Source organism: Schistocerca cancellata, chromosome 1, assembly GCF_023864275.1.
Source record: "Schistocerca cancellata isolate TAMUIC-IGC-003103 chromosome 1, iqSchCanc2.1, whole genome shotgun sequence".
NCBI classification, from domain to species: domain Eukaryota; kingdom Metazoa; phylum Arthropoda; class Insecta; order Orthoptera; family Acrididae; genus Schistocerca; species Schistocerca cancellata.
Window position 1 is genome coordinate 622,567,958 of NC_064626.1, and position 12,256 is coordinate 622,580,213.

The 12,256-nt window shown below is 37.0% G+C and overlaps 1 protein-coding gene across 4 annotated transcripts in view; it reads left to right on the forward strand.

The window, feature by feature from the left end:
* LOC126183133 (broad-complex core protein isoforms 1/2/3/4/5-like) overlaps positions 1 to 12,256 on the forward strand; it is a 319,181-nt gene that overhangs the window by 272,072 nt on the left and 34,853 nt on the right. Inside the window, exon 7 of one of the 4 annotated variants that reach the window (XM_049924950.1) lies at positions 8,830 to 8,972. The exons of the other annotated variants lie outside the window; for them this stretch is intronic. Within the exon in view, the coding sequence (XP_049780907.1) occupies positions 8,830 to 8,972 (143 nt within the window). The remainder of the gene's footprint in view (positions 1 to 8,829; positions 8,973 to 12,256) is intronic. 4 annotated transcript variants of the gene reach the window in all.

Here is a 12,256-nt window from a genome sequence, read left to right on the forward strand (position 1 = left end):
AGTGTTTACAATTTTGGGAAGAGGAAGGAACAGGAAAAGTTTATAGTTGTTTAATTGTCCTGTTCTGAAGACACTCTGTTTGATGAGGCATTTGAAGCAACGACAATGCTGTCAATGGACTTTCTTGGACTCTTTCCTTCAGAAAATCGATTTCCTGCAAATTCTCAGCATGGCATACACATTTTAGAACAAAAACAGTCTTGTTTGCGAAATTATGTTCTTGTAGATATTAAATGATTTTGCAACCAAGACTGTTATTATTCTAAAATAATTTAAAACTGGTTGCTATAGCACCCTTTCGCAATAGACAGGCATAATTTTTGTATACACTTTTAATTCAGTCTTCCACTGTGACATCATCAATGGCTTCCTCAAGTATATTCTGCACATCTTTCATTTTAAATGTCCAGTTTTGGGATACAACCTTTCCTTTCACATTTGAAGCAATGACTATGCTATCAACAAGCATTTCTCAGATGTCTTGATTCAGGAAGTTGTTTTCTTGCACATTTTCAGCACGGCATACACACTTAACGCTGTCTTCACTGCGACATCATCAATGGATTCCTCAAATAAATTCTATACACATTTTTTTCTGAATGTGCAGTTTCTGGATATGACCTTTCCTTTCACTAGGGTCCATACATTTGCTATCAGATTGTATTGGCGTTGATAAGGATCAGCTTCACAATCTCATGGCACACTTCTGTTGCTAAGCTGTCAAGTTCAAATTGACTGTGAATGTGCTTGTGGTGCTTGACTTCCTCCCAACATTTCTGCTTTTGCATAGTAGCCCAAAATTCTTCTAGCCAGTGTCCAATTTCTTGCTTCTTTATATCTGACTTAGGAATTGTCTCCTTTTTTTCTTGAATGATGACTGGTGATAACTGTAACAGTTACACAGTTCTCTTATAAACTAAGTAATAAATCTAAAAACCAGTGTTTAAATACACCACTCTTCATCTCTTCATGATAATCACTGGATTTGCAGGATGTAAATATTAGCTTTGCACTTTTGATGAAGCCATATTCAGATGATCATGCATGACAGACAGTAAGTATGTTTCCTTTGCCAACTGGTACTTTCAAACTGTCATTACCCTTTGAATTCTGCTAGGTGTGCTTTCTGGAGTGATTTTGATTTAGACAGGTCTCATCAAGATAAATAATAAGTTGGTACGAGGATGGTTTGAAAAGTTCTTGGAACAGAATAGAGAAAAGTACTTACATCACTGAAACTTTTTTTATTTTTCAATGTAGTATCCTTATAATTTAATGCACTTGATCCAACGATGTTCCAGTGCCTTAATCCTATCTCAAAAATGAGTTTCCTCCAAGCCTGCAAAATAGTTGTCAACTCTGGCTATCAATTCCTTGTTTGAACTGAGTCTTCATCCACCAAGAAAAAAATTCAGTTTTGGGAAGAGATGGTAGTCTGGCAGAGCCATATCAGGTGAATAAGGTGGGTGTGGCAACAGTTCATACCTTAGTTTGTGTAATATTGCCATGCTGATGGCAGATGTGTATGAGTACGCATTGTCTTGATGGAAGACGACTTTCTTCCTTGCTAAACCTGGCCTTTTTCACGCATCTTTTGTTGCAATTTGTCGAGGAGGTTAGCATAGTATTCTCCAGTAATTGTTTGTCCAGTGGGGAGATAATCTACGAACAGAATCCCCTTCGCATCCGAGAACACTGATGCCATGACCTTTCCCGCCAAAGGAATTGTCTTTGCTTTCTTTGGTGGCAGAGAACCAGCATGTTTCCAATGCTTTGACTATTGTTATGTCTCTGGGTATAATAGTGCACCCAAGTTTCATCTGTGTTCACAAGCTCGCACAAAAAATCTTCTTCGTTTCTCCTAAAATGCGCCAAACATTGTTCCAATATGTCCAGTCTCATGCGTTTTTGATCCAACATCAAGAGTTGCAGCACCCTTCTTGCAGATAATTTTTTCATTTCTAATTCTTCAGTTAAAGTGTGATGTACCCTTTCAGATGACACCTGGCAAGCGTGAGCAATTTCACGCACTTTCAATCGGCGATCCTCCATGACCATTTTGTGCGTCTTGGCCGACCAGTGCGCAGATCATCATCTAAGCTCAAATTTAAATTCATTTGTCCACTTGGCAACAGTTGAATATGAAGGAGCAGAGTTCCCCAGTGTATTCTGGGAATCAGTATGACTGTCCTTTGCTTTCATACCTTTCTTTACGAAGTACTTAATCACTGCTTGATTCTCGACTTTTTTCCATCTTCGCAAATCACTATGTGGGAACAACAACAGAGCCACGTCACCGCAACAGCTCTCTTCCAAGAGCTCTGACGTGTTCCGTGCTTACAGGCAACAGTCCAATGAATATCACGTGAACAACTCATTGCGCTAGCACTGACCTCTCATGGTGATTCCGAGAACTTTTCAAATCACTCTGCTATGATAGTTCTTTTTGATGTTGTGCATTTTACTCAGAAACGTTGCCATACCTGTTACCATGTCAGATCCCTCCATCAGAATTTGCCTTCCATCATTGCAGTTTCTGCAACTGAATCTCAGAAATTTGCGTACCTTGTGTATGACTTCCTTTGTTTGATTGTGTGTGTCTTGACACCCAGCCATCTTATCTCAAAAACAAAATTTGCAATACTGTGTGATAAAAATCACTGATTTCTTCACACATGTGCAACAGTCCCAGACAGTGAAAACATAAGCAAATGCTGGATAGCACCAAAGTAGCAAAGTTATGCTGACAGCAGCATGAATGAAGCACAATATTGCCTCATTAACACAGTTAACTATAGATGTTCATTTGATTGTCATTGCGTCTTATGACACTCTTTGGATTGCAGCTGTGGCAGAAATGATACTGTGCCGTCAGTGTGGGCTTTGAGTCATGAACCAAGCTGGGCTAGATCGAGAGCTTTTCATTAGTGCTTTCACTTCTCCCTAGTATAATGCCTTTGATGATAGATTTTACAGTTCACTGTACTAAATCCAGTTACATTTGGAAGATGTGTGTTTGTGGTCCATATACTGGTTAAATATTTGTAACCTGTTGGAATTTATATATTGTGATTAGTAAGTTTAAGCCAAATAATATGTTGGCAACTTCATGTGTGGCTCAGACTACGACAGTGTCTTGTATTCTGCCACTTTTTGTACATACCAAATGGAAAGATATCATCATAAACAAGATCTAAAGGTGAAGTAGGTGTAGCTGAAACAGTGAGACCAACTTTTGAGGATCAAGTCAGTTCTGTAAGAATTGGAAAGCAGCTGCTGTTCTGTCTATAATCACTAGATTTTGTCCCTTCTTTAAATGGGGAGTTTTTGATGTCTGACATGAGAAACATTACAGCATGTTAAAAATTGTTTTAAAATTGAGATCAAGTTTTTCACCATTCTTGCAGTTATAGGCAAAACAACAGTCATCTAAAATAAGTTATCATGATGTAAAGTAAGTGAAAGGCAATCACTCACCTATAGCGGACTGATGTGTGGAGCATAAAAATATATGACAGAAAAAAATATTCACACTATCTTTCGAGCTCTAGCTCATTTTCTAGTAAAAGTACACACATTCAAACACAGTGACCACTGAATTGTACATTTGGGTGTCTGTGTGGTTGTGTGTGTAAAGGTGTGTACTTTTACTAGAAAAAGAACAAGAACTTGAAAGGTAGTGAGTGTGAATTTTAAATTTTGTTCCACCCATGAATTTCTATTATTTTTATATATTTGTAAACAAGAGAATTCGTATGTAGAACACTTGAATGAGTAAAAGCAACCACTCATTGTACATAGGTGATGCCAAGAACTGGATAAGTACATGCACAAGAAGTAGACTACTGTAATTCAGCTTTAGAAATTTTGTGCTTCTTGAGGGAATACTTGTGGTGCTGGTAGTACGAGAGGACCTGATCCAGATGGTACACCTTTTGTCTCAAGAAAAAACTGAAATGTCTCCTCTGTATTGCGTGTCTCTCCTCTGTTCAGAGTTTACTTTCCGCCAAAATTTTCAATTGTTATATTAATAGTTTTATTGGGAAGTATAGAAATTTAAAATTTCATTCATGGGGATTCAATAAAATACAGTAGGAGTTGTGCTGATAGATTTCAATAATATACTCATACTGATAATTAAATCAATTACTAACAGTTTTTGACATAAGAATAGTATATACATACCAATAGCTAAAACACAAGTAACTATAACAGGACCAACAAACAAGGGTGTAAAAATGTGGTCATTTATAGCTTTTGGAATTATCTGAGTGCTATGAAACATAAAGACTGGAACTCACAATTGGTCTAATTTGAGTGTCCCATCCACAAGTGTTTCTGTCCTCCAGATATGAGAAATTTCATTCTAGCTGATTCTTCGCTCATTCCATTCACCTGATTGTAATTTACAGCATATTTTTCATCAGCTGTTTCTCTCTTCATTCTTCCAACTCTTTCCTATTTACATTCTGCATTATCATTTGTATCAATCTGTTGCCTTATTCAATACAAGGGTGAGTCAAATGAAAACCTTAAATTTTTTTAAAAAATATTATTTATTGTGCAGAAGTGGTACAAAGCTGTACCACTTTTCAACATAATCTCCCCCATGCTCAATGCAAGTCCTCCAATGCTTACAAAGTGCATAAATTCCTTTAGAAAAAAATTGTTTTGGTAGTCCGCGCAACAACTCATGCACCACGTGGTGTACCTCTTCACCAGAACAGAACTTCTTTCCTCCCATTGCATCTTTGAGTGGTCCAAACATATGGAAATCACTTGGTGCAAGGTCTGGTGAGTATGGTGGATGAGGAAGACACTCAAAATGCAGGTATGTGATTGTTGCAACTGTTGTACGGGCAGTGTGGGGCCTTGCATTGTCATGTTGCAAAAGGACACCTGCTGACAGCAATCCACGTCACTTTGATTTGATTGCAGGCCGCAGATGATTTTTTAGGAGATATGTGTATGATGCACTGGTGACAGTGGTCCCTCTAGGCATGTAATGCTCCAAAATTATGCCTTTTTCGTCCCAAAAGAGAGTCAGCATAACCTTCCCTGCTGATGGTTCTGTTCGAAACTTCTTTGGTTTTGGTGATGAGCAATGGCGCCATTCCTTCGTTTCCGGTTGGTGGAAGTGAACCCAGGTTTCGTCCCCAGTAACGATTCTTGCAAGGAAGCCATCACCTTCTTGTTCAAAGCACCGAAGAAGTTCTTCACAAGCATCAACACGTCGTTCTATGATTTCAGGAGTCAGCTGCCATGGCACCTATCTTTCAGACACTTTGTGAAACTGGAGCACATCATGCACAGTGTGGTGTGCTGACTCATGACTAATCTGTAAACATGCTGCAATGTCATTCAGCGTCACTGGGCAGTTTTCCTCCACTATAGCTTCAACAACTGCAATGTTCTTTGGAGTCACAACTCGTTGTGCCTGACCTGGACAAGGAGCATCTTCCACTGAAGCCACACCATTTGTGAACTTCCTACTCCATTTGTAGACTTGCTGCCATGACAAACATGCATTCACTGTACTGAACCTTCATTCATCGATGAATTTCAATAGGTTTCACACCTTCACGACGCAAAAACCGAATAACAGGACACTGTTCTTCCCTGGTGCAAGTCGCAAGTGGGGCAGCCATCTTTATACTGATACTGCAGTGGTATGTGTGCATCTGCTCTATGCTGCCACCTACAGGCCGTTCTGCACGCTGTTTGTAGCACGCTTACCACCTTACTGGATAATGGCGCGAAATTTCGATTTGTTATTATAAATTTAAGGTTTTCATTTGACTCACCCTCATAGGTTTGTTACTATTATTTATACAAGCCAGAAGAGGGCTTTGGATGTACTACTCAAATTATTTCAGTGAAGTTTTGTGATTCGTTTCAGATGCACTTTGTGGAACTGAAAAAAGTTTTTCGAGGTTACTCGAGAATGAGAAATTAGACAAATGTTGTAATTTCCCTAAGTCATTTTTGCTTCTTGTTCTAAGTAACTCATTGGATATGGCCTAGTCCCTTTATGTGTCCATTTCTCTCATATTTTCAACTTCACTATTACAAATTGATAAGTGCATTTGATTTGCACAATGCTTGGAGATGTAATATTTTCACGTGTAATGATGAGAACCACACAGTATTGTGTATAAGAAAAAAGTAATTTTATGGAAAGATTCAGCAAAAATTGATGAAAGCCTATGTAAACTTAGAAAGTGGATTACAGTATGAGAGAATCAGTGTCTTTAAATTGTAGCTATATATCTCTATCTATACAACTCTCTGAAAGATATTATAACTGATCATTTTTCACTGACTAAGAGAAATAGAAATTTTCATTGACTGTCAGACTCCTTTTTGTATCGTAATTAATTGTAAATCTGCAAGTTCTTGATAAAACCTGATAAAGTTCCTGTGTTTGTTAATTTATTTTTATTATTTGTGGTATTATTATTATTATTATTATTATTTGTTACTGTTCTTGCTGTGTTATGTGAAGTTCTACAATAATTGTGAAATTTAATAAATGCTAATGCCAATAGAACACACTAAAATTTAATATGGAACACAATTAGTCATGTATTTTTGAAGTGATGGTCTCAATAAAATATATATTTTTCAAATTTTCTTTTTCTCGCCAAATAAAAGTAGCAGCGGAATAAAGAGTATTTGTAACAGGCTACTTCATTTTGTTTTATTCAGTTACAAAATGTTATCTTTGATACCAATGTATTTACGCTTATTGATGTAAAACATGAAGGATTGTAGCCTCAGATCTGTTATTACAGTATGCAGTATGAAGTGTTATATTCTGTTAATGAAGAGGCAATTAATAAATAACAAAATGCTTTAAAGACAGACTGTGTTATGTTTTATGCCTAACATCCATTTTATAGGTGGAAAACATTGGTTAATCTAGTGTGGTGTTTATCGTTTTACAGTTCTTCCATATAGGATAAATATTGGCATGCTTTGTATTGACTATACAGGAACTGGATGTATTTTTTATTCAGAAAATCGTGCAATAAATGACCAATGTGAATGAAAGATACCTCTGTTTTTGTTATTTGTACTGTCTTGTAAAATATCAAGAGAACTATGCACTTGCTTTTGCTCTTATACAATCAGTTTAAATGAAGTAATTCAATATATACACTTACAGTAGATGGCTGGTGATAATCTTACCTTTATTTGTCTTTGTGTTATTGACTGTGCCTCAGCATATGAAGCTACTTATAGCAGGTGGTAGGAGAGATTTAAGTATATTAAATGAAAAGAAAGTGAACGACAGTAACTGTGACATTTACTCATCTGTTTTCATGGTTTTGTGGTGCTTATCCAGAATGCCAGTAATAACTGTCACTTTAGTAAATGAAATCAGGCCTAATAAGATTAGATTTAAACAAAAATATGTATGAAATGCCGGGGCTTTCAGAATCATATAGTATCTGTATTGTATTTATTTAAAGTGCTACGAACTAAATTTGTCACGGTCATTATTGTTCAAGTATGTGATTGGTGATTAATCTATGTAAACAAAAAGTGTAAAGATTTATGAGCATACATCCAGAGAACCCTAAAGCCAAATAACCACATAAAATTAAAAATGAGCTCTGCACGAGATGATGAAGGCCCAAGGGATGTCTAAATTACTTTTAGGAAAAACGGGCATTAGACTGTTCTTGTGAAGAATGTTAAGCACATACAAAACTCCTGCAAAAGAAGTATATTACAAAACTCCTTTGTAACCACTTTCCAATCTGAGAGCCTTGTCAGGAAATAATAATATAGGAAATAGAGAAGACCCAGAGAAGAATAGCATTTTCCATCACATATGTGTTTAGTAAGCACAGTTTTCTGTCTTAGAGTTTGTACATCAGAGAGAGGTGTACTGTTGAAAATCTGATTGTGTACATTCCAGGAAGAGCTAGGTATCACTTTACCTTCCTTCTATGTACATAAAGAGTTGAGTTCATGTGAAGGTTACCAACAGTCATCTGTTAGCACAGTGTTTTCAAAGGGGAGGGGGAAGGGGGGGAATGACAGTGATAGCACAAATACCTTCTTCCCTACAGTGTAGGGTGGCACATGGACTACAAATGCAGATTTGTTCTTATAAGATCTGCTATTTATGAGTGGAATTAATGACACCTACTTTCAGAAAAGAACTACATTCTGACTTTAATTTTTTTTATGATAATTACTAAATAAGAAGCATTCTGTTTTGTTTTAATACCAACCAGAACATTAAAGAACACTGAAGCATATGTCATCCTCAATGTCAATTTGAATCCCACATTAATTTCTATGTATTATTAGGAGAAAATGCACATTAATTTGCCAGTCGTGACGGTTTTACTTCCCTTGCCAAGCAGTGCTATAGCTTTCCAACCTCCATTCTAACTATTAATTGCAAGAATGAATAAGCCACACATAAGTGAAAGAAACAGGATGTAAATGAGGTTGTATGACTCTTTTTTCTAATTGTAAAAGTTCATTGGTAGTAAATGACACCTGGGATTCACATGAGCATATTGTTCCTTGAAAGTGTACCCTAAGGTCTGCCACTGTTGAAGCACCTCTTTTTTTTTTTCATTCCAATTTGCCTTACACCCGTAGTTGTAGTCTCTCTCTCTCTCTCTCTCTCTCTCTCTCTCTCTCTCTCTCTCTCTCTCTCTCTCTCTCTCTCTCCTGTGTTGAAATATCTACAACAGAAGGATCTTCAGTTGATTGGTTTCAGTCTGTGTAAAGTATAATTTCTGTTGCAGACTCATGTTTCTTTGTTTGAAATATATGTCATCAATCTACAGTGTTTGTTTTCAGGTACTTCCTGCTGCAACAAAAATCGAGAATTCAGCTGCCCGATCTGCCAGCAAAAATTTGCAAGAAAGTTCAATCTGTCAGTACATATACAGGATATTCATAATCGACATGGTCCTTTCAGTTGCAACTACTGTGGTTTACAAGTAATTAGCAAAAGTGCTTTGAGAATGCACGTGTTTCGAAAACATAAGGCTGGCATGTTGCACTGTTCTTATAATTTAGCTGCATTGAGTAAGAGTGAGGATATTTACCGGTAACAGTGAGATCGAGATGAAAAACAAGTGAATGTAACTTGACAGTCCAAATGTTTTGTTCAAAAATATGACAGTTTTGTTACTATTCGGCATGGGGGATTGACTAATATCAAATCTGTAGCATTTGTGTGTGTAGTGAGTGACAGTTTTACTATGTGAATACCTTCATTAAAGAGAAATCGGTGTGCTATAGATCTGTCGACGCTGAAAAACACAGTACAGATTGTGTAATGCCAGTACACTTATTTAAGCGATTTAACTGGTCGAATTGTTACAGTGAACTGCTATTTTATGTAGTTTTTTGGTGTCCAACATCGCGCCTGAAGTTGGGCTTGTGTAACAAATTACATTCCAAATAATGTTAGCATAGGAATGTAACATTTGTGATGTCAAGAACATTCATCATTTATGTGTAGTTATTATTCTGGGGAACTGGATTTTTCACAGAATCTCAGCTTTCGAACGGTGTCGTAATTTGAACACGGGAATGTTGATTAGTTGATTGAGATTCCAGTTAATACTTCTTATTTTCACTATGTGATAATTATGAATGATAATATATATGAAGTATTTTGTTTAGTTTAGTTATATGATTGGAGATTTATTATTATTATTGATCTTCAGAACGGCCAAACTGTTATAATGTTTTCCTTCATAAAAGCAGTTGATACCCTGTTAATGTCACTGCAAACTTGCTACAGCGCATTGATTATTAAGATATAGTTGTGATTCTAGAGTCATCATTGCCTTTGCAGTAGAGTAATTGTAACTTTTCTTGTACGTGTAAAATTTCATGGAGATTTTTAGTTTCTTTGAAGGTAAATTATATTGCCTTATTGCCACTTTCAGCTTCCTGTATGTTAAAGATAGACTAATTCATGTTATTTCACAATATTTCAAACACACACGCACACACACACACACACACACACAGAGAGAGAGAGAGAGATAGAGATAGAGAGAGAGAGAGAGAGAGAGAAGGAAGAGGGGAGGGGAGAAGGGTGGGCTTTCATGTGGGGATATAAGAATTTTAATATTCTTGTTTCAAAAACAAGAATTTTAAGATTATTCACCACATATAGATTTCGGCTATTAACAGAAAACAGAATACACAGGTGGCCATTAAAATTGCCCTGGAATGCTGGGATTAGAATTTCAGTGCAATCAGCCAAACTAGATAGCTGTTACATCATTTTTGTTCTGTATCTAAGGAAATAATATGCAGCAGGTTTATCAGTCAGAAATTACATTTGAATTTTGGTTGTTTGCAAAATCTTGTTATGCCTCATGTAAGGAGGAGAAAATATCTACGAGCACATGGGGAATTTGACAAAGGAAGGATCAAGACTCTCTTTTATCATTTCTCATTGTTGCTGCTCTTGTTGGTATCCCACAACTGTCCTTCAAATATGGAATCAGTGGGTCAGGAGAGCCCATACAACTAGGACAGACATATTATTTGCTCGGCCATACAGGATCATCAAGTATATTGAATCAGGCAGGATATGGGCTTGTTTGCAGCAAGATACGCACCCACATGAATAGTGCAGCTGTGAGGCACCATGGACTGTCAGCTTGGTGACCACTGTTGCAGTGTCCGTTAGCATGATGGCAGAGATTGATGCACAGATTGTGGTGCACCTGATAATACTGAACACAGGAGTGGAACTTTGACATCTTTTTAGATGAGATCCAGTTCTGTGTACAGAATTCTCATGAATGTAGCCTTGTTTGTAGGTCTCTGAGGAGACTGTATGTTGCAATATAGAATTTGTCACTGTTACAGGAGACCTGGCATGATGGGCTAGAATGCCATTAGGTACCAAACACAATCACCCCTGGTTCACGTAGCTACAAGGGCATGCATACCTATGGGCAAGGCCCCCCTTTCCCCTGCGACAACCCCCTCCCAGCCAACTCACAGGGAAAGGAAACAAGGTGCCATTTGTGTTATACACCATACCCCTTGTTCTTGCCCCTCCAAAAACTGTCGTGTGGGCACCCTTGCATAGCTGGTATTTTGGACATCAGCCATTACATTTATATCGTGTTAAGGCTTATGGCTGTGCCCTGTCTTTTAGCTCTCAGCAGTCTTATCTTTCAACAAGATATTGCAAGACTGACTGACTTGTCCATGCTGTCTTGGCCTACTGTGATTCAGAGGCTGTCAACTGTTGCCCTAGCCAGCATGTTCTCACATCTCTGACCCATTGAAAGCATAAGGTCATGGGTTGCCTGGAGACTACTCATCATCACTCACTGGCCACTACCATTGATGAATTCTTGGCATAAAGTTGAAGTAGCATGGAATGACATACCCATGTCAGCTGATTGGCACTTCTACTCGAAAACCTTAAATTCTCAGGGAATTACATTTTACCTAGAAAAATCAGACACTCAGTAATTTTGCTACATGTCAGGGAATTCTGTGTTTTTAACCTAATATCGGAATTTAATTTTATTGAGGTTTATAAATCACAAATTTTAAAATAGCTGATATTTCAAAGTTTGTTAATTTGAATATTAATCAATATAAATTATTGTTGTTTGAAAACTAAAGTTAAACTACAGCTGAGAGGAAAGAAAAGTCCTCGTGAGATGCTCAGTCCATGGGGATTGTTGATTTTTTTCTTCGAGTCTGAGAAGCCACCCTGGTCAGTCATGCAAGCTCTGTTTGAAGTCATTGTATCTTCCAAAGGTAGCAGCTCTGTATATTACATTTTCCACATTATACACTTATAAAATTTAATCGAGTATTCTTTCTACTCCACATATATTCACAATAATTAAAATTTTATTTGCTATCTTTTCTAATGCTCCAATTTCAATGCATTTCACTAGATTCCTAACAGTGTTTGGTCCCCTGATTGACACATCATATTTAAATCATTACTTAGTTTATCCTGATTATTCCAGAAGTGTGGAAATGATATTCACCCTGATTGCATTAAGGAAGGAAAGAAAGGAGTTTGTTGTTAGTAATATTTTGAAATATCAGAATATTTGCATTAAGATTTTGCTGTGTTAGAAAGAATGCTTCCCCCATGATATGGCACATAAAACAGATTGAGATTGAACATTATAGGCTAATTGTTAAGTTATTCATTAGTGATCATTCCTTGTGTTCACTGAATGTTAAGCAGTGATTTTCGCACACTTGCAGATATCCCTTT